Raw genomic sequence first — 26,061 nt, 5'->3', positions numbered from 1 at the left:
CTTGTGCTGATGTAACTTTTTAGATTAAGAGAAAGCTAACTGAGTACTAGATCTCTTCATCACTTTAAACCACACCTGCAAGAATCACTGGAATCTCACACAGTAATCTGTTGCTCTTTGCTGTTTGCTACAGAGCAACTATTTCTGTAAGGACAGATGACAGCCAAAGCATGAGTGTGCATGTCTATGTATGTATATGCCTATAATAGTTTAAAATTAGGTGGGAGATACATGCTTCACATATACACAGTCACAGAATGGTTTGAGTTTTAAGGGACCTTAGAGATCCCCGTAGTTCCAAGACCCTGCCATGGGCAGAGACACCTTTCACTAAACCAGGTTGCTCAAAGCCCCATCCAGCCTGGCCTTGAACATTTCCAGGGATGGGGCATCGCAGCAGCTCTTGTGGAGGGGCTCAGCTTGGGCAAGCATTCTGAGACAGGGAAATAGGAGGATAAGGAACAACATCCCGCACAACCTGTAACATCAAAAGAATGAACCAAACAACAATCCATGACTTAGATCAGAAATGGATCATGAACATATGTCGTGCTGCCCTGACCTAGAATGGAAGAGCTGTTAGCTTGTAAGTCTTAAAATGATGCAGGAAACCCCCCAGCTTTTAGAGCTTGGATTTTGAGACACTGAAATTGTTTTTGAAATGGTTGTGGTTTGTATCAAAGGGTCTAGAATGTCACACCTTCTCCTCTGTCTAAATAGTCTGTAGATATTAGAAGTGTTTGCATTTTCAATCTTTCATGAACTGTGCAGCTAACCTCTTCCCTACATGTAAGTAATATTCCTTCATTAAGGAGACACATACTAGATAATTAAATCAGGTGTATGCATATTGCAAAATGTATATACAAATGTATATACAAAATGTATATACAAATATAAATGCATATACAAAATGTATATGCATATATCGTGTATCACATCAACACAGAATGGTCAAGAATGTTCATGCAAGGGGATAGCAAGAAAAGAATGTATGACTAATATTACAGTATATGTTCAGTGTTAGGAGAAAAAAGCCCATTAGTCCAGGAAAACATTAATTTTGGAACTAAAATGCAAACCCAAACCATTTTATCCTTTATTAATTTGATAAAAAATAAATTTTATTTCAGTTGTGTTGCAAATATTGAAAACAAAAACCCAGGTAATTTTAATACTGCCTCTAAACTAGAATCTTAGGAATTCCTTGGAAAACATAACACTCCTGGTTAATTATACGTTCAAAATTATAGAACGATTTAGTCAAAAATGTACAGGCTATTTTTCTTGAACAGGCAGTATTAAAACTGAAAATAGCAAAGAGAAGAAAGCTGATTTTTAAACATGCAAAGACACACACCATAGCTGAATGATATGCCTTAAAGGAAAACAAAGGGATACCTACTTTCTGCTGCTAGAAGTCCTAGTAGGAAGGCAGCATTTGGACAAACAACAAACAGTATGAAGATTTCAGAACAAGCGATTTATAAAGCTGCAACCTAGCACACTATTTTAGCCACAAAATAGTATGAACAAAGTGACAAGGATCCCCCCCCCCACCCCCTTTTTTTTTTTATCATGGTTTCTATGTCTGAAGCAAATGGGACTTGCAGGCTGGGATGGGAGGAAAACAAACACTTGGCATTGGGAAGGTAGCACATGTACACAGTGCTAGGTATCTATAATAGTAGACTTTTTCCAACATTGGTTAAACTATTTTAAAAATTTCATGAACAAAAAATGATTTCAAGTAAGATTATCATAAAAGGTGAATTGAAAAACTAATTCAACATACTGTAAATGAAGCATAACATCATACTAATTTACTAGTATTTACTAACTGGAATTTAGCAATATTATATTGAAGTTATTTTTACCAAAGTTTCAGTGAGAACCAATATGAGAATAATTTAGAAACACAACCACTTTATTACTGTTTTTAATTAATAATGACTTTATATACTTAAAAGGTTTTGTATCTAAACATACCAGAACCAGAAGACATAACAGCTGAAAAATTATAAAGATAATAATGGAATATTGGAAACACTCAGATTTATGATCTCAAACCTGTCAAACCTGTCAGTTATACCTGCAATACTAAATAAGGAATTAATAACAGTAAATTATAAGGTAAATGATTTCCCTCCCTCCCCCAAAGAAGTCATGCTTAAAAATGTTACACAAGGCCCCTTGCAAATATTTACAAAATAAGTGGAAAGGTTTTCAAAACAACAGGATTTCTTTTTCTTTCTTGTGTCAACATGACTGATAGTTTTTAAGATATGGACTTATACTGCCCATTTTTCACGAAATCTAAATCCCATAAAACTACTAAGCAGTCACTAAATTATGCATTAAGCTAGTTTAATGTATATTAAACAACTTGGCCATACATTTGCTATTTGATCTCACTCTGAAATACTATTTGATTTAGCTTTTCCCCCATTGCCATGACTTTAAAATTTGAAAATCAAGATCTCATACAGCTAAAATTTTCTCATTCGATACGACAACAATAGAACAAATAAAAAGAATGAAAATTTCAATTTTCAATCCTGAGACAAAATATCAAAATGCATTTGTAAAAATGCCACATGAAATTTATGCCTTGCAGTTGAGAAAACAAGCTAGAAACACTGATGTACACTTAAAGCACCTGCTCACTGTGCAATGCAAAAGTACTGCTTCTATGTTTGTCACCTTTACAGTTACCACAGAGCTCAGAAATCACAGAAATGTTCAGGAAGTACTGCGACAGTGCTATTTGTTAGCCTGTGCTAAGTAAGTACACTTGGTCAGTCAGTGTGTTATAAAAGATGCTGCTGTACCTTCTTTGTGGTTAAACTGAAATCATAGAATAGTTAGGGTTGGAAAGGACCTTAAGATCACCTAGTTCCAACCCCCCTGCCATGGGCAGGGACACCTCACACTAAACCATATCACCCAAGGCCTTGTCCAACCTGGCCTTGAACACCGCCAGGGATGGAGCATTCACAACCTCTCTGGGCAACCCATTCCAGTGCCTCACCACCCTAACAGGAAAGAATTTCCTCCTTATATCCAATCTAAACTTCCCCTGTTTAATTTTGAACCCATTACCCCTTGTCCTGTCACTACAGACCCTAATGAAGAGTCCCTCCCCAGCATCCTTGTAGGCCCCCTTCAGATACTGGAAGGCTGCTATGAGGTCTCCACGCAGCCTTCTCTTCTCCAGGCTGAACAGCCCCAACTTCCTCAGCCTCTCTTCATACAGGAGGTGGCTCCAGTCCCCTGATCATCCTCGTGGCCCTCCTCTGGACTTGTTCCAACAGTTCCATGTCCTTTTTATGTTGAGGACACCAGAACTGCACACAATACTCCAGGTGAGGCCTCACAAGAGCAGAGTAAAGGGGCAGAATCACCTCCTACAGCATTACAAGATGCCTTACAGGAATCTAGGACTTTTTGCAGCAAAAAGCTACTCTGAAACTTGTTAGTCACATTTCAGAATATGAGCACTATAAACCGAGCCATTCAAGCAGGCGTTATAGAGGAAAGTCCTTCAGGCAATAGGTAAGGTTTGCTTTAATCTAAAAATCAGTTATGCGGTTTTCCGAAGTCTATGGGCTATTCACTGGCTTAAATCCAACACTGACTCAGTGGTTCTGAAAAGGTGGGTACAAAACAGTTTTTGGAAATATAAAGTTATGAACGCCCTCTTCAATTTATGGGTTTTTCTAACTGTTGGCCTAAAAACTTAAACATCATAAATCTACTTAAAACTCCAAAGTAAACTGAATGGACTTCCTTAATTCAGCTTCCCAAGTCAAAATGTAAAACAATTCCACAGCCTTTCCTTGGGCTGCTGCAGAATGAGGAAGCTAAAAAAGCAGAAGAAGTGAAAAGCTTTACACTGGTGATGTTCGTTCTTTAGCCTTTTGTTAAAACACTTAAAAATTATACTTCCGTACTCCCTCTAAGGCGACAAATGGTCAGCATTTGACATAAGCAGAGGATATTTTCCATCTTAATCTAATTTGCAATCAGGCAATAGGAGAGCCAGCGAGGGTCGGGGAGAGAGAAGGGAGTTGGATGGAGAAGGGCAGCAGAGAGCGAAGTGATTGTAATTTCTCTGGAACCTAATTAATTTCATGGTCCACTTCCAATACTCTCTACCAGGCCAATTTTTCTCATGTGTCAGATTTAGCCTTTAGGGCTGCCGATAGCTATATGTTTGTTACAGCATATTAAAAATATCCAAAACATTCACTAAGTTGGGAAATTGACATTTACAATGACTTGAAGACAGACAATCTGGAAGTAAAATGTTTTACATTCTAGCAAAAAAATATTTGCAAGATGTGTGTCATTTGAGCTGTTTAGTGGCTTTGCTAAAGAAGTTACTGAACACAGCCTATCAGCAGCAAAGTAATATTGTTTTAGTTTAAAAATATTTACTTAATTTTTCAAAACATTTTAAAAGCCTTTGCCATACTTTCTCAAAATTTAGTGAGACTGACTTCTACCTTGTTACCAACAGAATGCTAGTGGGTTAAGTCTAGTCTTTCTGAGGACAGCTACTGACTAAAGAGGAAATAGATCACCCAGAACAAGCTGTGGGAACCAATAATTATTAATACATTCTATGAATGAAAGGAAGATGTGTACAGAAAAATACCTGGTTAACTTTATATGAAATTTATCTGTGTTCATTGCCATCCAATTTAGTTATACAATTTGCTGACCCTCATTGGAAAGCTCTCTAACAAGAATATCTTTTGTGATTCTACATCTAAAAAAGTCACCTGACTTGCTACCTATAGTGCCTTCATATTCCAGGCTGTCTGGTAATATAGCAAGATGCTCGAAGGTTCCAGAAATCCCAGATTCACTGTACTCTGAGGAAGAACACCTCTAGATTGACCCAGCAAAAGGAAAGAACTGAAAGTTTTTGTTTCTGTGTTTAGAAAGACCTGGAGGAGGACAGGATATACAATTTGCATAACCCAATAAGCATTTACATTTTTACATCTTTATCTTGGTAGGAGTTCCACATTGCCCATTTCTGACAACTCCTTTAAATTCAATTATAAGCTCCATGAAATTTTATGGGAGGATAAAATAGGCAGCAACATTTAAAATATTAAATGCTCTTCATTAGAGTTTATGGTCTGGAATAGTATTAAGAGCTGTTAGGAAGGAAACTTAAATAACCTTTAAGATAGCCAAGTTTTTATGGCAATTCAAGAGTTTTATGTCTAATATCTATAAAGTAGCTCAGTTTAGAATAATTACAAGAATCTATCTTTACAAGAGAAAAATATTTGAAAACTTTGTGTTCTTCTGAAGAAGACTGATTTCCATATCTAGCAATTTCAGAAGCTGAAACTTGCAGTGTTTATTAGTGTTTATCCTGTGATATTAAATATTTTATCAGCTAATGTAGTCAGTCAGGGACACATCATGAAAACTACTCACTTAGTATGATTTCCTGATCACCGTGATCTCCCATCAGTGAGATCAACAATGTTATTCTAGGAACAGCTACACTTCCCTGAGAAATCCAACCTATTGTTTCAGTTACTTTAGAGATGAACAGAACATAACAATGGATCCATCATAGATATTGCATAGAATTTACATAAGTAGTAGATTCATACTTTCTGTGAGCAGAAAACAATAGAACTTGTACCTTTGTTATATATTGATATCTGTAATTACATCACTATATGAGGAAGACACATGCCGTGTTGATGCAAGACTGAAACTGGAAAGAGGAACTGCAGCTTTCAAATTAGGAAAGTTGCTACTACCAATCACGCTGGTGGCCTGTTTGTTTTATTGAAATGGGGGAAGTAACTGAAACAAGAATTAAAGAACTGCAAGTAATTCTATGTGAAGTAAAATAGACTTATTCTTTCTTTAAAAGAATATATGGGGCTGAGTCTAGTTGGAGGCCTGTAACTAGTGGAGTGCCTCAAGGGTCAGTACTGGGACCGGTATTATTTAATATATTCATCAATGATTTAGATGAGGGAATTGAGTGTACTATCAGCAAGTTTGCTGATGACACTAAGCTGGGAGGAGTGGCTGACATGCCAGAAGGGTGTGCTGCCATCCAGCGAGACCTGGACACGCTGGAGAGTTGGGCAGGGAGTAACTTGATGAAATATAACAAGGGAAAGTGTAGAGTCCTGCATCTGGGCAGGAACAACCCCAGGTTCCAGTATAGGTTGGGTAACTACCTGTTAGAGAGCAGTGTAGGGGAGAGGGACCTGGGGGTCCTAGTGGACAACAGGATGACCATGAGCCAACACTGTGCCCTTGTGGCTAAGAAGGCCAATGGCATCCTGGGGTGTATTAGAAGGGCGGTGGTTAGTAGGTCGAGAGAGGTCCTCCTTCCCCTCTACTCTGCCCTGGTGAGACCGCATCTGGAGTATTGTGTCCAGTTCTGGGCCCCTCAGTTCAAGAAGGACAGGGAGCTGCTGAAGAGAGTCCAACGCAGGACAACGAAGATGATTAGGGGAGTGGAACATCTCCCTTATGAGGAAAGACTGAGGGAGCTGGGTCTCTATAGTTTGGAGAAGAGGAGACTGAGGGGTGACCTTATAAGTGTCTATAAATATATAAAGGGGGAGTGTCACGAGGACGGAGCCAGGCTCTACTCAGTGGCAAACAATGATAGGACAAGGGGTAATGGGTACAAACTGGAACACAAGAGGTTCCACTTAAACTTGAGAAGAAACTTCTTCTCAGTGAGGGTGACGGAACACTGGAACAGGCTGCCCAGGGAGGTTGTGGAGTCTCCTTCCCTGGAGACATTCAAAACCTGCCTGGACGCATTCCTGTGTAACATTATCTAGGTGTTCCTGCTCCGGCAGGGGGATTGGACTAGATGATCTTTCGAGGTCCCTTCCAATCTCTAACATACTGTGATACTGTGATACTCACAAGTACATCAAGTATTCAAGAGCTAGCTGCCTGGAGTTAGGCCATGAGGCTGTTATTACCCATTTTTAATAAATGATCTGAGATTCCCATTCACTTCTGCAGAAATGATGAGCAGTGTGGATCTCTAAAGATGAAGTGATTTAATTGCATTCCAAGAAATGAAATCTAAGAATTTCAACCAAAAAAACTGCCCCCAATTCCTACATTAATGACATTGAAATAATTTATGAAAATTACTTGCTCATATGAAAAAGCAAAAAAGTAACACTTAACATATGCAGCCAATAAGTAATTTTATCACTTATTAAAATATTGGGGAAAAGAATCATCACACAGTAGTTCAGCACCTGTAATTAAGTTCTTGAAATGTCTTCCAGTAAAGTTGATGTATACAATAAATATTCTGCCATTACTATTCAGTTTAGAAAAAATAAGAGAGTCAATTTGCTTTAGATTTTTCTTAAAAGTTCATTTAACCTGATCCTAAATCCTAATTTTAGGTCAGATACACCAACACAGACTTTTGCGCTGCAAACATCATGAGTAACATTATATCAGAATTAAGATACGTAACTGTGACAGGTCTGTGTTAGTACAGGGATTGTCGGGTTATTTGAATTCCTGGATAAAAGGACTACTTGGAGTAAGATCACTGTCCTGCCCAAGATGTAGCTATGTGCTCAGAGCACAGCAAAGGTAATATCTTCTCCTTTGAAGTATGCTGGGAGGTTCCTGAAGCACAGGTATTGTCTCTCTCTGAAGATCTGAGTTATAATATCAGAAATACTGTTCAATGTATTCTAAAGAGGAGACATCTTAATTCATACTGTTCTCCAAAACAGGAGGTCAAGAAACTCTGGCACACAATATTTTTCTTCTATAAATAACTACTAGTAAGGTATGAGAACCTTGCTACTGCCCCTTACTCAAGACAGTATTTCAATCTGCTTTTACACTCAAGTAATATAAAAATACGAGGTTATAGCACCATTTGTAATTAAATGTACATAAAAGAAATAAAAAAATCAGACAGATTTCTGTAGAAACTTACAACTATGCAGAGATTTTATCTTCATTTTCTCCAGTCACTAGCACTATTATGGAAAACTCTTTATGCTTTCATATTTAAGTGTTAACTTAATATGCAAATTTACAAAATCATGAGAAATTATTAAATACTTGGTACTCTAGTCAGTATAGCATTAAGACAGGTTGACTGCAGTAAATATACTTTCTGTTACAATACCTGAGGAGGTGGGGTCTTCAGAGAAGTCTGGCAGCTCTTCAGGGGGGTCACCATAGAATGAGTTGAATTTGTGGCTTGACACAGCTGCTAGTACTGCCCCCTGAATAAAAATACCCATAATGCCTAAATTACACAAAGAAGGATAATGAAACAGTTTCAGATATCCTGGATCACCCAATCTCCTGAGGTCTCTCAGGTGTTGACTTTCACATTGAAGAGTAAATAAATTTTATAGTCTTCAGTTCTGCTTCACTATTACCGGTGACCGTATCTAACAGAAGAGCTGTCCATACACAACTCTAATAAACAGTAAATATGTTCTTTGCAAGGGGATTTATTTATTATTTTAAAATAACAAGTGCAAAGCCTAAATTCCTGTCGTATAATGTAATCAAAATTTCTAATTTGGAGTCATGGAATCAACCAGGTTGGAAAAGACCTTCAAGATCATCAGCTCCAACCATTCCCCAGCACTGCCAAGCCCACCACTAAACCATGTCACTAAGGCCTTACCTACACAGTTTGGGAATGCTTCCAGGGACGGTGACTCCACCACTGCCCTGGGCAGCCTGTTTCAACACCTGGGGGAAGGAATTGTTCCTAATATCCAGCTTAAACCTCTCCTGGTGCTGCTTGAGGCCGTTTCCTCTTGTCCTATCCCTTGTTCCTTGGGACAGGAGACTTATTTCCACTTCCCCTCTTACCTAGACTGGGTGGTTTAGCAAGTACACAAATTTACCCTTTAAAACAAAATGTTTGAGAAATGGCCAGAATCTGACACTGACAGAACTATATATCCATAATTTATCTATATGAAAATGTATTAATCTCAGACTCCCAGAATGAGCGTTACATGGAAGCAAGTTTAGCAGCAGGCAAAACGGACAATATATAATTTCATGAAACATTCTGTAGAACAGTGCTTTGATTAAAATGGTAGAAAACAAATAGCACAGGTATAATGACCTTAAGGTCCTTTCCAACCTTAACTATTCTATGATTCTATAAAACTTCTCTGGTGACTAAATACAGTTGCCTCCCCAGAAGAAATATGGGAAAGATCTGAAACTGCATCTAGGGCAGGAAAATAGGTCATATTCTGAAACGCAGTAGCCAACATTTTAATGAAAGCATTACCTGGACACACAAACCACCTAAGAGAAAGTGCTGTTTGTGATGATCTATGACAACTGTTGCATCTTAATGCTGCAGCTACATTAAGATTTTGAACAGCAGTAACTCAATATGTATATCTGATTCTGTGTTTTATTACAAATCATAAATACCACTCATGAATTGTAATGTCACACACTTCTGTTTCAATTTTCTCAAACTTTCTGTGAATTTTAAAATGTTTTTCTGAGAAACTTTCCAAGATAGGAACTGAGGGGAAACCATGTTACCTTGGGCTAAAATGTTAACATTCTTTGCAATACAGCTAGAAAATAATCTTGTGTATAGTTAAACATAAAGGGGATAAACCAAAGAATCCATCTTAGCTCTTTCTGAAAAAAGACATTAAAACGTTATGTTCCTTTTATTATAAATATAACAGAATATTAACAGAAGCCATTGTACTATTCTCTCCTCTCCAATAATTCATATTATACAGTATTACTGAATTCATAGAATCATAGAATAGCTAGGGTCAGAAGACCTCAAGCACACCTGGGTTGATATCTGACAATTTGCGCTGAAATTTAGTTTGAAATCTATGCATTAAAAAAGGATGAACACCCTCAACAGGACATTGCAATAAACAGCTGTGAACTCTGTTTCAATTTGCTATTTTATTGTTGACTTCAGAGTATAGATTTCTCTTAGCACATTTAAAATGAATAAAGTATCACACAAAATTTAAGTTCTCTAATTATATTGTTTTAGCAGCACGTTCACTTTACCTTTAGTTTTCGTCTTGCATTGAATTTTCTCAATTGTTCTACTGTTTCTGGAAGATGAATCTTGTATGCATAGCGATCTCTCTCCTTAAGAAAACAAAAACACAAAAAAAACCCCAACCAAAACAAAAGAAACATTAAAAACAAGCTCTTAATATTCTCACTGCATTAGGAAACTAGAGAAGAAATGTACCAGCTTATAAGCATCCTAAGGAGAATGAAGAGTAATTGCAACTGCAGGAAAATGTCAAGAAATTGAGAGAGATTAAGATATTTGGAAAGAATTCTTAATTTGGGCCAGGAATATTTTATTTTTGTAATTTTATTTCCCACTTTGCAGTAAGACCCTACCCTTGTGTTTTACTGTTGTAGTTTTAGTCAGTCTGTGGCTAGCATTGAAGTTTGAAGGGGGCAAACATGAATTAGTTCTGCTACTCCCAGAGAAGCAACGTGTTCAAGCACTCTTTTAAGGGGTGCTTGGTACTTCAGGTAAGCCTGGGAGATGGGGTACATGTCTAACAGAGGAGGAAGTACAAGCTCAATGGCTGATGACATCGGCTCCTTTCAACTGGATAAGTTTCAACCCACAGTTTCCCAATATTCAGAAGAATGTCTTAACCACTGTTATTCCCAAGAGGTGCACACTCCTGTCGTCCTTTTATAAGCTAGACCATTCTGCAGATTGGAATACAAGAGTTAGAGCCAGAAAGACAGCTGAGAAGTGTACTCCATTTGCTGATAGACCATCTCCTCGTAAGAACAGATGAGCCTGTGCTTCCCCTGTTCTTTTTTTTGTGGTCCTTTTTTTTTTGAGTGTGTGTGTGAATATTTGTCTACTGTATAACTTTATATACAGTCCAGGAGCAGACATCAGAATACCACCCTTTCCAAATAAGTGCCCTGTTTAAGTCATTGATATTCTGATTCTCCACCCTGGGCTCGCACTACAGAAAATAAAGAGGATAACAAAGAAAAATAGTTAATCCTTCAGTTTCTGCCACAGAAAATGAAATGCTCTGAACCAGTAATAGCCACTTTTTAAATGTGCAACACACCCATCGTTTCCCATTTCAATGTGTATACTCTGATGCTGCTAAAGATGCCTAAGTGAGTTTGCTATTGCTGTCAAGCAAGAGTTCAAGTCTGGCAATTATCAAAAGCTCAGGCTCTAATTGTATAAAGTATTTAAAGCACATTATGACACATTTCCTACAATGTCACATCTACTATGAAAAGTTCAAAGAAACAAAGAAATAAATCATTTTCTCCCTTGCAGAGGAAACTGGTATGTCAACAACTGCTTTTACTACCTTTAACCAGGGATGATTCAGTGCTTCATATACTGTTATCCTTTCTGCTGGATCCAGCATAAGCATGCGACGTACCAGATCTTTGGCACTTTCAGAAATATGGCTCCATTGCCTAGGATTCATCTGATTAAAAGCAAGAAAAAATCAAATTAAATTAATAATAAGAATATAAAATAGAACCTACTTTTCACGTAAAGTAATTGCATAGATTAAACAGTGGTTGGTACTTGTAAACATTTTCTTATAATAAATGTAAAAAGAAGTTTCTAAGATTTGTAATAATGTACAAAGTCATACATCAGTAGCTATTGAAATGACATAAAAAATTGAAAACAGTGAGCTCTGTATCACATAAAAGCTGATATATCCTTGGTATTATGTTATAATCACAGCACAATTTTCTACCTATGCTACGTTTTGTTCAGATAAACGTGACCCTTCACTAGAAAAAGAAAAAAAAATTGGGCTTTGTCTGACAGTTACCTATGCATATGATAAATGTAGAAATTAAGTCTACTCTTGAAATCACTACAAGGAATGGCATGATAGTCTGTCTAGGTCAAACCACAATTTCATGCCAGTGATGCTGAGTATGAGGGGAGTAAGCTAATACCTGTTAAGGACTCCTCTGGCCCTGTTCCAGAGGTGTCATGGACTATAATGCTTATCAATAAATTCCTTTCAACTTTACAATAGTTAGGGATCTTCAGCCACTAAGGCAGGAAAGCCTACTAACATGTGACCAACAATACAAGCAATTGCAACTCTTTTTAGAGTAGAACTGTATCTTGAGGAGACAACAATGCAAAGAATGAGTTTGAATACATTTTCATCTTGTGCATATGCAGGTTTGTGTCCAACTAGTCAAGATCATAGAATCACAGAATATTTAGGGTTCGAAAGGACCTTAAGATCATCTAGTTCCAACTCCCCTGCCATGGGCAGGAACATCTCATCCAATAAAACCATACTAAAAAAAAATTAGCCCTAATGGAAGGAAGATAATTGCAAAATTGCAGCAAGATGGTTTTAAAATCCTTGTAGTATTTTCACTGAACAGACATATCACTGTTGAAACAGGAACAGAGAAGGAACTGAGAAGACAAAATGTACTGGCCAAGACTAATTTTTTTTTTTTTTTTTTAAACAAAGAAAAGTTAACTCATACACTTCCAGAATTTTTTAGCTGTTTAAGAGATTTCATAAAGAAATCTTCCATAAAGTGAAACTGGAACATCTTACCAGTCTAAGCAATTCCAAAACTTGTGCCATGAAGAAATCCTATTGTTTCTAGAAATACAAAATTCCTGACCAAGTGCAGTACCACTGCTGTCACTTACATTCTAGCAGAATACTGTTAAGTTCATATAATAAAATACTTTCTAAACCATATTACAGACTATCAGGCAGTTTTAGGAGTTTCGACTCCTAATTTGCTAATACACAATTCATGTATGACCTCAGTTGCATACTGATCTTTGGCAAAACCACAAAACCAGTGAAGTCAAAGCTTTAAATTTGCCTCCACAATGGCTCTAGGATACGTGTTTTGTGAAACATGCATATCTCGCATGCACACCAATCTGCTTTCGGTTATAAGTGGATCCTTTTGAATCATCATCAGCACTTTACTACACACTGTAATATAAAGAAAAATGTGCAACTACATACTTACAGTAACATGTATTTTGTTTTACATCAAGACAATGTGATGACCAGCCTTTATGATAGTTCTTTCAGTTGATTAAAAGATTTAAATTATCTATAAACCTAAGGAAATGTACAGTACGTTATACTACACAGCTAAACCTTACACAATCCTACTGAGCTAAATGTACAACTAGAGTGTAGTTGTTGCACCCACTTATTATCTCATCTGAATAAATAGTCGCATATTCTAATTATCAACATTAATACAAAACACAGCAGGAACAAGACAGACTGGAGACAGAAAATCATTTCTCTTCCTGTGTAACACAGATTTCTATAAGCTTCAAATTATATGAGGCTAAATACAAAAATCAACTGCCAGAAATTTTACCAGCAAAACTTATCTCACTGGAAGAGGATTCAGGTATACTGTCATTTACCTTGTATTTTCCTTTAATAATGCCTTCAAATAATCTTTCCTTGGTTCCATAAAAAGGCAAACAACCGCTTAGCAGGATAAAAAGGATCACGCCACAACCCCAAACATCTACAGGCTTCCCATAAGGTTCCCTTTTTACCACTTCTGGGGCCATAAAATGAGGTGTTCCTACACGTCCTAAATGGAAATAAAAACAAAATTGAGTCAAAGTGATGTGTGTCAAATATGGCAACAAAGAATATTAAACTAAAAACTAAAACAGTTTTAATAAGTTTTGTTTGTGGGTTAAGCTGTTAACACAATCCTTTTTTCCTTAAGTTTAGTATTTATTAAATATATCCAGTGAGACAAATCAGTTGTTTCCCTTTTGCTTGATTTATATTTTTATAAATTAAGGAATATTTTATCCTGCCCTGCAGACTGTGAAATAAGACTTACATAAGAGCATTAAGATTATTAAGTGAAACATGACAAATAAAGGTAAAAATATCAATTTGGGCAACCTTTGAGACAGGCATTATTTATTCAGAGAGCATGTACAAAGACACTGTAGAGCTGCTTCTAACTGGAAAGAGCATAGACTGGTCTGATGCTCTGCCCAACCTTTAGCCAGTGCAGCCAATGCAAAATGCTAGCAAATATGTTGGTCATTTATTTGAAGAAGGCAATGTCTTACCACAGATAAGAAGATAATGCTAATTTGTTTCACAGTGTGCTTTCAATGAGTGCCACACAGTAGTGGTTCTGGGACAGTACTGTTTCTGGACTGGTAATGAATGTACACCCATAGAAAAAAATGTATTTAGTACCGACAAATTTTTTGAGTGGGTAAACTGATTAAAATGACTTCATTCAACTTCTGTGTAACACAATAAGCCAAAAAAAAGCAACAAATATTTCACCTCTCCCTATAAATGTTTCCCATTGTAAAGAGGTTTGTTTCCACTGCAAAGGATTTGCACAAATTAAGCTTGAATGCTCAAGGCATCAGTGACATGTACAAACACTGCCCAAAATTTGGACTACCCTGGTTCCACCAAGTACCAACAGAAGAAAAGAACATCACTGTAGTAAACTGTTACTGCTTGTACCATCTTCATAAATTATTCTTCCTTACTGATTCTACAGTGGAATTCAGAGGCTCCATTCAAGGCTTTCAGCACCTTTGTTTTGTCTAGGAGAGTTTACAATTAAGTCTGGAAAACCCGAGGTGTTCACATGGAACTTATTTAAAAGAGACTCTTGCTAGACTACTCTAGCCTATCCTGCACACCATTTGCATGTGAGTTAGCTAAGTCACAGCACTAGTAACAAACACCTAGGAAACATTTTCCTGGTAGAAGCTTACTCAGTAAAGACCATCCTTCGTTAATATCACCTTATGCAGGAATATGATCTGACTGTGCTCCGTTAACTAGTCCTTACTCACTCCTTTTTGCATCTACAAGAAGTAATAAATTGACAGAAGGCATTTCCTAATTTCCCCACCCCCCACCCCAAAATATCACCATTTATGACAACAAAAGCATCAACATTTCCAGCTCTGTATCAGGCTGTGCATGTATGTAAGCAGCAACACCTGCCTCTTCAAACATTATTCATATACCACTTAGACTACTCATATGACATTAGTGGTATGCATATTGCAGTCTGGAAATCTTTAGTACAGAAGATACCATGCAAGAGCGCAGAGCAGTCTGGCTTACCCCAGTCTTGTTTATCTCAGTGCTAAACTTCCTGGCATTTGGGTGCAGAGGTACCCATTAGCAATTCTGGAGCAGGTGTAACCTTACACATTAAAACCCCCAAACATTTTTGGTAATAAATGTTTAAATCTTTTTTATCAATATGAATGGAAAAATCACATATACTCTGAAGATTCTGCCTTCCTATGAGGCTTTCCAATTGCTTTTATGGAATCTGAGAAGTCTAGAGAAAAGCAATTTTTCAAGATGAAAAGCAAAAATAGCTAGAAGGCAAGATATCACAGGGACAAAGCAAGCTATTTAAAAGAGGCATTAAAATTCAGGGAGATACACGGTCATTTGGATCATGTAGCTAATGACACTAAGAATCCTATGTATCAAATGATACCTAATTTGAGTGAATGTGTATTTCCAAGAATTATGTGTCATTCTTCTCAGCTCAGGACCTTCTCTGTGTTTTAAGTAAACAAATAGAGAGATGAACATGGTTAAAAATGACTATGTGCTGTGAGAAGTAGACTTAAAAGATTTGGGGTTTGGTTTTGAAGGTTCTTTTGCAGTGCATTTAAGTCTGCTGGGCATTTGCAGTACAGTAAGGGCCAATCTACAGAACATCTTGTTCTGATGAAAATGTGCCCTTGCAAACAATTGTCCATCCTACATTTTCTCCTGTGGTGTAAAATAGCATATTTAGCAGCAATACATACTGCATAAGGAATACAATAGCATTATTTGGTGTAGGTGTTTAGATATCAAGATGCTGGCAAGTGTGTGTGTGTGTGTGTGTGTGTACTGCAGGAGTGTTCCCTGAGGAGAGGCTGGGGCTACCCCATGCTGAACACTGGTGGTTCCAGTGGACCCACTGCAGGGGTACTGCTCAGCATAGCAGTCAAAGATGGTGGTGCCTCAGGTAAAGGGCAAGAAAGGGAAAAACATTGCCCAGCAGTGAGGAATATGGGGAAAAGTGTGAGGAATATGGGGAAAAGTGTGAGAAACAGCCAGCAAGCACCGAGGTGAGAGCATGAGGAACAGGAAGAGGTGCTACAGCAGAGATTGCCATGCAGCCCCTACAGAGGTCATGGTGGAGCAGGTAGCCACCCGTCAGCCCAAGGAGGACTCCATGCTGGAGCAGGTGGACATTCCCTGGAGGACCCACACAGAAGGAGGGGCACTGTGTGAGAATGAAGGTGCGGCAGAGAAGGGCTGTTATGGACTGAGTGCAGAACCCAATTCCCCATCCCCTTACACCACTGTGGGATTGAGGTTAAGGGAATCAGGAGCAATGGAGTGCCCAGGGAGTAGAAGTGGTGGTGTTAATTTTTGTCTTTGCTTCCCACTACTGAAATCTATTTGAACTAACAATAAATTCAACTCTGTTCCCCCAAGTTAGGTCTGTTTTATCTATGATGGTAACTGGCAAGCAGTTTGTATATATTTACCTTGACCTGTGAACTTTTTCATCCTATTTTCTTCCCTTGCTTTGATGAAGAGAGGGAGCTTGTGAGCAGCTGGCAGGAGTTTAGCCCTTAGCCAAGGTCAACCCACCAAATGTGTTACGCTGGTGTTAATATACAGAACACTGACCGAACAGGGAAAAATATGATCAATCTTCCACCAAAGATACAGCTTGTTTCTTTCATTTTTAGTTTTGAAATATCACCTTAGATATTTTATACAGCCTGTGATTAAATCAAGTACTCTACAGTGTCAAGAGATGATCAAAAATGTGTGTATTTCTTCCTTCTTCCCTTCAGCAAATAATGTTTTGAATGAAAATTACTTTGCTGAGATTGATAAGCAAGAAAAATCCTTCATTATTTATATGCAGTCATAAATATATGCAGAACAGAACAGTTTCTTGAAACTGAACATTAAACATCTTCCTTAAATTTTGCGAAGCAGGGTCTTGGTGGTGGACAACAATTTCAGAGTTTCTTTTCCCCTCTATTTCACTTCCTGAGCACAGTGCAAGAAAGTACAAAAACACTGGTAAAACTATTGAATGTCAACAAATAGCAAACATAACTTGCAACAGTATGCTTATCAAAATTGCAGACAAAACATAATATGCAAGCTTTTCTTATGCAGTAGCCATGCACTGCCAGCACTCTGTGCATTATCAGTGACCTTCATAATAATTTTTTTCCTGAGACACATTTTTTTTTCTAACAAAACAAGCTTCTTGAGGTTTTTGTTTCCTACTATCTATGTGATAATAGACAAATCATAGCCTCTTGATACTTCAAGGTTACTTTTCTGCTTTTTCTGGCAGCCTCACATTCTGATGTGAGGCTGCATGTTTAATTAGTACACAAGTGCTCTTACAGACAAACTGACAGACTTAGAAGTTCTGGTTAAAAACCACCACCCCTCTCTGATCACCCCCAATTTTTTTTCTCCTCCCTTGGAAGTCAAAGCACATAGATTACAAGTATAAGAATTGGATCTTCGTAACCCTAGCTCAAAACCAGTATACTATAAAAATCCACTTTAATGAACTGCTTAATGTTGAGCAGAAAGAATAGACTAGTTCAATAATAGGAAACATTCTACACAGCTGTTTAAAACCCCAAGAAACTGCTGCTATAAACTGGATGAAAAATGGATGCTACTTAATAGCATGCTGAAAGACCGGTACTACTAAACCTTAATACTCACTTTCAAATTTAAAATGAGAGCTCTATAAAAACAAATGAAATGAAAAAGAAAGCTAGGCTAACTTAATAAAATTCTGCCATTTACCACTGTTAGATTATAATTACTGAAAATAATTACAGAATGATTTGGTTTCGTAACCTTTTTAGTACAGGTTACAGGATCCTGATACTTTCGATAGGGGGGTGATGGTGGTGTGAAAAAGCAAACCCAGGACGAACAGAAACTTAACCGGTTGATACTGAACTGTCCATTTAAATAGGATAAGAAAATGTATATATGTGTGCATTAGAAACTTCAAAAGTCTAAAGCAGTTTCCGGGGCAGCTGTCATCCTCATGACAACAAGCCACTGGGTTCATCAAAAGGAGCAAATGCTGCTTTTGAGGTTTTTCTAAAAAACTGACTTGAGCAATGACTGCTGACCTGCACTTCTGGGTCACACTTAGCTCAGCAAAATGAACGGCGTGCACATCTGCACGTACATTGATAGGGATTTTTCCTGTGTTGCAACCACAGGAACTGTAAGGTGACCATCAGCAGCAGGATAAACAGAACCTGTAGACATCAAAGTTTTCGAAAATCATGGATACTCACTGCTCTTTAGAGCAAGTATCACTTCTGCTGAAAATTATCTAGTACAAAATTTGCTTCCTAAACTCATGCAGTGTAAAATTTTAAAATTGTTCCAAACAGTTCAGTTGTTTAAAATATTTTAGAAGCTTTTGAATTTTCTTTGGTGTTCTGGGAGAAGCTCTGCATCCTTTTGGAAGCAGTGTGGGAAAGAATAGTAAGCAAAGGCATTTTTCTCTCTTTAGTAGGTAACTTCTTCCTTCCAAAGGTCTTCTATTCTTCAGAATATAAGAACACTTATGGATACATTTGAATGACTGGCCATAAAAATTAACATTGTTTTATTTAAATAAATATTATATGCATAATATTATTTATGTAAATATTAATTATTAATCATCATATAAATAATACACACATGATTTTCAGTCGTATTTGTATGTGAGAAGAAATCATATGGAAGACTGGAATCTGTTTTTATGCTTCTAGGTTCTTCTTAACTTTTCTAGAGTAGCATTAATAGAAAATCATCACTATATGAAGACTCTGCAGTGGTATCCACTCGTTGTGATACTTGGATGCATCCAATTTATTGTAAGTAAATGCCTACGTCAAAGTATTTGCTGACCTAGGAAGCACTCAATGCCTGAATAGGTACAGACATTTGATATCATATTTCTAGAGGTAAGCTTTCTTATCAGCCAGTTTTGAAGCATGATGGCAGTCTGGAAAGTCATAAAATTGCTAATTTTACTGATTTTTCCTGTGAATAAACAGAGACCTTCAGTCTTCAGATGTAGTCAATCTGATATCATTTACAAGCACCAAAGATAAATGTTGACTTACCTTTGATAATTTAGTTTCTATGACTCTTTCCATATTATTCCAGACAATAGGGCTATGCTTTCCACAAGAAGAAGAGTATATACAGAGACCCAATCAGATTTTGTCATCCCTAAGGCAGGGGACTGATGACCAAGATATCACAAGGAGAGTCTTTCAACAGCAGTAGTATCTGAACGATGTATAAGGAAACAACTGGAACAAATAATTTTTAGGAAAAAAATGTGAGGTACTAATAAACATCACCATCTGACCTCTCATAATAGTGTAATAAGAAATATGTTCATAAATTAAGGAGTTTCTAAAAGAGTGGGATGTCCAGAATAATGTGGAAGGAATTGAAGAATCACACACAACAGATCAGCTAGGTCAATACTTCATGCTTTTAATTCCTTTCCACATTACTCCAGACAATAGAGATGTTTAAGGCAGGTGTACAGAGAAGATGAATAGGTTAAAAATAAATTAAGAAAAGAAAAAAAGAGAGGGGAAAAAAAAATAGGCAATTCAGTTTCAGCACAGAAGACTGCCTGAAGAAAATGTAGAAAATGTATTTTAAAAGATGCATCAGCAGACAACTGGATAACCAGATATTAGCGTCCAGAAAATGAGCAAACAGACAAATTATAATAACTGATTCAATGGCATTTTCAGCTATAAAACTGTGATGGAGGAAGTAAACCTAAATTGACTTTTAAACACATTAGCCTCTTGTAAGTGCTCTGAAATTGACCCAGATGTGAAGTGGAATTTCTGAGAGACAGTAAACCACAGTTGTATGTTTTGTTGTTTTAAAGTCTACCAGAGGTAAAAATTCGAAGACTCTCAAATTTTTTATTTTTCAGGAAAAAAAAAGGAAAAGTGAAATAGTGCACTTGCTTTGCCAAAGAAAGAAATGCTACCATTTAATAGAAAGAAGAATACTAGTGTAGGACATCAGTTTATAAACATTTACTTCTTGGAAAACAAAATAAAGATCTGCTGTATCATTCAGATGATGATGAAAAGGAAAAGTCTATGCTGTGTACAAACACAACGATTCAAAACTATGTTATTTAAACCAAGAAGATCCAGTTTGGTGAAACACTAGAACAGGTTGCCCAGAGAGGTGGTAGATGCCCCATCCCTGGAAGCATTCAAGGTCAGGTTGGATGGGGCTCTGAATATCCTGATGTAGTTGAAGATGTCCCTGATCATTGCCGTGGGGTTGGACTAGATGACTTTCAAAGGTCCCTTCCAACCCAAACTATTCTGTGATCACTTTTACATTGATGGAAAGAAAATATATAAAAAAAAGGAACTTAAAAGATCCTTCCCCAATTCCACAGTTTTACTTGAACAGAAATTTATGGTAATGCTTTCTTTTACTAATTTTTTTAGTAAGTCTAAAAGGCTAGTGGATGAAGAACCAAGAACACTTGATATTTATGTGCTGTACTTCTATTAAGAACATACAAGATGTTTGCCAGTAAGCTGATGATGGTTGTGATAGGATACCTGAAGATACTATGGGATTCTGAAGCACCTTAGGGGGACTAGCTAATAATACATACAAATCAATGCTGGACTGGATTAGCATCATACCTGTGACATTTTGCTGCTAAAGGTAAAAAGTGAAAAGGAATCAGCTATCCATATATAAGACTTGACAGTACAGAACCTCATACAGTTATTTTTACTAGAGGAAAACAGGAGAAAGTAAGTAGATTAAGTGGAGGAAATAAGAACTTGTGGACTGAATAGCTTTTGTTCCTTCAGACTTTTATACCATAAACTAGATAAAACCCCCAAGGTTTAGCATCTGAGATATTTGATATCTGATAAATCTGATGTCACATTTATTTGAGAAAATATTGAGACTATTCATACTACATTCTGAAAGAAAATCGTTTAAGGAAGAAGACAGAGATAGTAGTGTGAGATTGCTATATTAAATCACTGACTTCCCAGAGGTTCCACTACTCCAGCTGCATAACCATGCAAACATGGACAGTTTCCTATCTACATCCTGTTCCACAATAAAGTTCACTTACAAATTATGATGCTCTGTAACTACTGAACATACTGCCAGAATTCCATCTTAAAGTACCTACTTCGATGCTTCAAATGAATACACTTAGGAAAACTTTCTCCTTCTGATATAAGAACTGCAAGAAGAGACCTTGGTAGCTCATGAAAACAGTTTTCTGTAACTTGGAAGATGACACATGCTTTTTATTCATTGCATTGCAGCTTATGGACAAACACAGTGGAACTGGAAGTATTCCCTTACATTTTCCATTTTGATCTTACAAAAAATTAGTTATGGCTATGTCCCCTTTTCTGGTACTTAATAATAATTAAATTATCTTGAACTCGACTGGGTTGGTAGCTGATAAAACACAGTCATGTTCCTAAAATCTACTCCACAGACATTTAATGACATCAGGTATGACATCAGAGCTTGCTACCATAAGCTCCCTTACATGTCTCTCAAATAATCCTCTATCTGCTCAAAAGACTACTGCAGTTATAATCCTTCTAAACAAAACAAGTCTATCTTTGACTTACATCAAAAAATTGGGACTGGTGTACTTTCAATTCCCGAGGCTTAAACTTAATTACAAAAATACCCTTTCTCACAAAAATCAGTTTACATACACTGGAAAAATAAGATGTCTTTTAAGTTAAAAAAGTTCTGTAGTCCCAAAGAAGGCAAAAGCTGGACCCTAGAAGGTAGGCTTTGAAGACATTGAGGGAGAAAATTCCCTTTTATTTGTGTTGTCCTGGGGCTACACACTATCTGTGTTTACCAAGCACAGCTATACCAGTGTAAAAAGGAAAGCAAAATGGCACAAACACATGAAAGCAAGAAAACGTTTCTAGAACACTGGTAACCCCTGAATATTTTAGATATAGCAACTCCTATTTTAGGAGGAAAAGAGAGAGTTATCATCACAGATATTGAAGAGCTTTTGCATAATGGCTGGGGGTTTAGATAAGGGAAGAGTCCTGTCAGTTGAACTTTACTACAGTTACATTACTTTCAGTGTTGACGTGCTTTTTCTAAAGGAAAGCTGTTCTTTTTTGGTTTAAATAAGAAATTACTCCAAGCAACATAAAGAAAGATAAAAGGTTTCTGCTCTTCAACATCAGGGTCATTTACATAGCGATTTACACTAGTAATTAGTCTATTCTGCTAGGGTACTGCAGTAATACACATTACCTAGATACAGAAAGATTAATAAGTATTCCACTTTCTGTAAGTATAAGGCAGTGTGTTTTCAGTGTTATAAAAATTTTAAGGTGTACTTAGCACTGAAATGACTTAGAAGCACAGGGGCTTTTAGGCCAGTAAAAGAATCTTAGTGCCGTAATAGGTTTTATCTAATAGAGATTTTCCTTTTTTGATGTGCTAAACACCAAATACAGGAATTGCCATGCTGAAAGGGAAATAATTGACTATGTTAAGGTGAATTAATGTTCTTTACTAAAAATTAGGAAAAGCATGCGAAAGTGAATGGATTGGGTTTTATACTGCTCAAACCTATCTATACAGAGAGCTTCTATTTAATTTAGGAGACAACTGAAAAATAGGTACTGCCTGTAATTTATTGTTATTATCAGCATTGCCAAACAAAACTTAACCATAGGGCACATAGATAACTTAAAAAAATATGTAAACATTTTTTTACAAAGAATTTATAGCCCAGTTCAAACAGACAGCATTGTTAACTTTCACATAACACCTATGGAGTGACACTGTAAAGCTGAAGAAATAAAATCTTGCAAGTGAATCATAGAAGTGCTGTAGACGGGACTATGCTTCAGGTAGGGAAGGGAAAAGAATTGCCAGATAACTGATGTAGTTTGTTGTATAAGGATTTAAATGGAAGATGGGCAGAAAGAGATATGGAGTCAGTTAAGGAGAAATCTTGAAACAAGTAGTAGCATTGTGACCTTCCATGGTATATAAATGAAGTGGAATTACTCTGTGTATCCCTGAATGCGAGAGGAACCTGAAACTGAAAGTAGCAAGTACTAGAAAAAGGGCTGCAAATTGGAAGTGACAGTTGAGAAAGAGTTAAAAAAAAAAAAAAGGAATGAAGGTAGACTGATATGGCAGAAGTTGAGATGGATGAGGCAAAAGATACAGAGAATTATTATAATGATGATGCTTAAGAAAGAAGCTTCTAGAAGTACTGTAAACAGAACAGAAGGAATGAAAACATTTTCACAAAAAAAAGGAAAGACTAGACCAGCACTGACAACTGCATGGAGGTTGAGCACATGAACGATGTGTGGATCACGGAACAGTGAACAGTAACAGAAAAGGAAGGATATGAGAAATCTGGGGAAAAGCGCAGGATTTTTTTTCAAGTTGAACTTGAGGTTTCTTAAGAGACAGTTAGTAGTCTGAAAGAAAGTACACTATCTCTAACTATCTTCAGAAGAGCAGCTCAAACAGAAGAAATGGATAAGGTTGCTCAGTGAGAATATGAAGAAGAAAAGTGGGAGAATCATAAATAAGTGTAGGAACTCTCATGAAAAAAAGCAGTGGCTGAGGTACTGAAAATTTGAGAAACACAGGAAAAGTAAAGAAGGGAGTGACCTTTCCATTAAGGAAACAGTAGCTTAACTGAATGGGTATTCTCTTTGAAAAGATGTATCTAGGTCTCAGTTAATAAGATACTTGGATATTTCAAGGGTATTAGTAACATCAGGAAGGGAATGGAAGCTGTTGTCATGCTTATGGTGGATTTGCTTTTTAATTTAAAAAGCATAGAAAAGCCAAGTTGATGCAGACCTTTAAGTAAATAGATTGAGAAATCTGAGTTTCTGAAGAAACATGGTACTGAGAGGAGGTTACTTGTTTTGAAGAAAAAATAATAAAACTAACAAAATCTTTTGCTCTGGTCTCCTACTCTGGCAATGAAAGCACCAGAAAATTGATTGGGTCTTCATCTCTGTAGGCTGACAAAAGCATAACCCTATTGTCTGGAACAATATGGAAGGCAGCTAGAGGAAATAAAATCCACAGAAAACAAAACACAGTCAAAAAATATACATATGCATCAAGATATTGATGTTTTATGCAATAATTACAATGAAATATTAAAACATAGAAAAGAGTCACGTGAAAACTAGTAAGATTTTGCTATTCAACAGCATAGTGTTCTGACAGAAATTGCCTAAGAAACATTGGGGAGCATTGACAATGCTTTAGTAAATCCTTAATTGCCTTCACATACATTTCAGTCCTGATAGCATTTTTATTTGATTGTTTTGTCAAGCATGGAAGAATTACGCCAAAGATCGTATTAAGGTGGAAAATTCTTTGTTCTTTTCAATTCTGCTTTGATCAAATCAGTGTAAGCTCCTACTGAGTAACATTTAGAGGGATTTAATAGTCAGTATATGTATGCACTACGTTAGACATTACAAGCAATTTAGCTTAACTGTGTGCATTTCTAATGTTAGCAAGTCTTTAGTGAAAGATTATTTTTGAGTTCTTGTTTTGCAGGCCAGTCTGTGTGAGAATAACAGAACTCTGCAATAAAACATGCATAATGTAACTTCAAAGGAAAACTTCTTACCTCCAGCAACTAGCCCGGACTCTCCTAACTGAATTGCTACCCCGAAGCCACCAAGCTTCACTGGGGCTGAATTCTCTTTTGAGGCAAGCAGTACACAGTGTGGCTGAAAAGACAAAAACCCAGAAAAATTATCTAAAATTGGCATTTTAGAACTTGATTTCATAAATTTGCAGACAGAAGCTAGTTTTTATTTATTTATTTATTTCAGTATTTCTTAATTTCCGGTAACTTTTTCCCCTGGCATGGTCTCATCTTTCTTCACTGGCTTGCCTTTCAATTGTCCCAGGCACAGCAATATTCTTTCAGGACTTACCAGGATTCACAAGGAACACGAAGTGAAATCATAATAAAATGGAGGTAAAAATTAACACTTGTAATTTCTTTTTACTTTTCATCCTTAAGCTTTTAAGGGGTCGAGTGGGGGGGGGTTGGGAAGGGGAATTGTTTAGGCTTCTAAACTGATTCCAGGCACAGCCATCTTTGATTTTCCACTGTCTTTCCGCTAGTGAGGTGTAACATATAAAAATGGAATAATATTACACAGCAACTTGGATGGATACTGAGTGCTGTAGGATGAAGCAACATATAGTTCGAACACAGTTTAATATATAATACACATAGCGAAACTACTGCGTTTGTTACAGAATGACTTCCTGCCTCATTTTGCAGTCAATCATTATTTAAAAGGGAGAATGTCAAATGTGTATACTGCTTCTTGAGAATACATTACTGCTTAAATTACAAACCTTGCACCTCAAAATAGTGCAAAAGAGCTACAACAAGCTCAATCTGACTACTTAAAATCATTATCTGCTTTCACCTGTTTTCCTCTAAAAAGCTTCAGTTATACAAGGCAATCACCTTCAAGTAAGAATGTATAGAGCCTGTTTACAAGTATAACTGAAATGTGCAGAATCCCATAAAAGCTTCATTCCTAAACAGATGATATAGTAATAAAATTAACATGGAAATTATCATTTCAAATACTAAGGGAGAATACTAAGTCAAGACAATGTTCTTGAGATGATCATTAAATTTAGGCTACCATATATCAGGATTTCTAGAATCCATTTCTAAATTTGCAATTTATAAATGTAACTTTCAATGCCTTTCACCCTATTTAAAATAATATTACCAGATGGTATTATCTCAGCACACTGTATCCCCCTTCTGCCTTGTTGAAATTCTTAAGCCACACCACTTAGGGCACTTTCACAATCTCTCATCACTGCC

The 26,061-nt window shown here is 36.8% G+C and overlaps 1 protein-coding gene across 12 annotated transcripts in view; it reads right to left on the bottom strand.

The window, feature by feature from the left end:
- CASK (calcium/calmodulin dependent serine protein kinase) overlaps nucleotides 1-26,061 on the bottom strand; it is a 202,926-nt gene that overhangs the window by 66,389 nt on the left and 110,476 nt on the right. For 8 of the 12 annotated variants that reach the window (XM_057405081.1, XM_057405083.1, XM_057405085.1 and 5 more), the window contains 6 exons: nucleotides 24,829-24,931; nucleotides 13,478-13,653; nucleotides 11,388-11,510; nucleotides 10,081-10,164; nucleotides 8,180-8,279; nucleotides 1,406-1,423 (listed from right to left, as the gene is read on the bottom strand). In XM_057405081.1, the coding sequence (XP_057261064.1) occupies nucleotides 1,406-1,423; nucleotides 8,180-8,279; nucleotides 10,081-10,164; nucleotides 11,388-11,510; nucleotides 13,478-13,653; nucleotides 24,829-24,931 (604 nt within the window). Of the gene's footprint in view, nucleotides 1-1,405; nucleotides 1,424-8,179; nucleotides 8,280-10,080; nucleotides 10,165-11,387; nucleotides 11,511-13,477; nucleotides 13,654-19,255; nucleotides 19,388-24,828; nucleotides 24,932-26,061 lie in introns of those variants that run through there. The other 4 variants (XM_057405090.1, XM_057405082.1, XM_057405088.1 and 1 more) reach the window with 2 other exon arrangements.

Source organism: Pezoporus wallicus, unplaced genomic scaffold (assembly GCF_028554395.1).
Source record: "Pezoporus wallicus isolate ANWC-B61680 ecotype Strahan unplaced genomic scaffold, APGP_CSIRO_Pwel_v1 contig_1739, whole genome shotgun sequence".
Lineage (NCBI taxonomy): Eukaryota > Metazoa > Chordata > Aves > Psittaciformes > Psittacidae > Pezoporus > Pezoporus wallicus.
The sequence above is the reverse complement of the archived record's forward strand: the minus strand, read 5'-3'. Positions and strand labels throughout refer to the sequence as shown.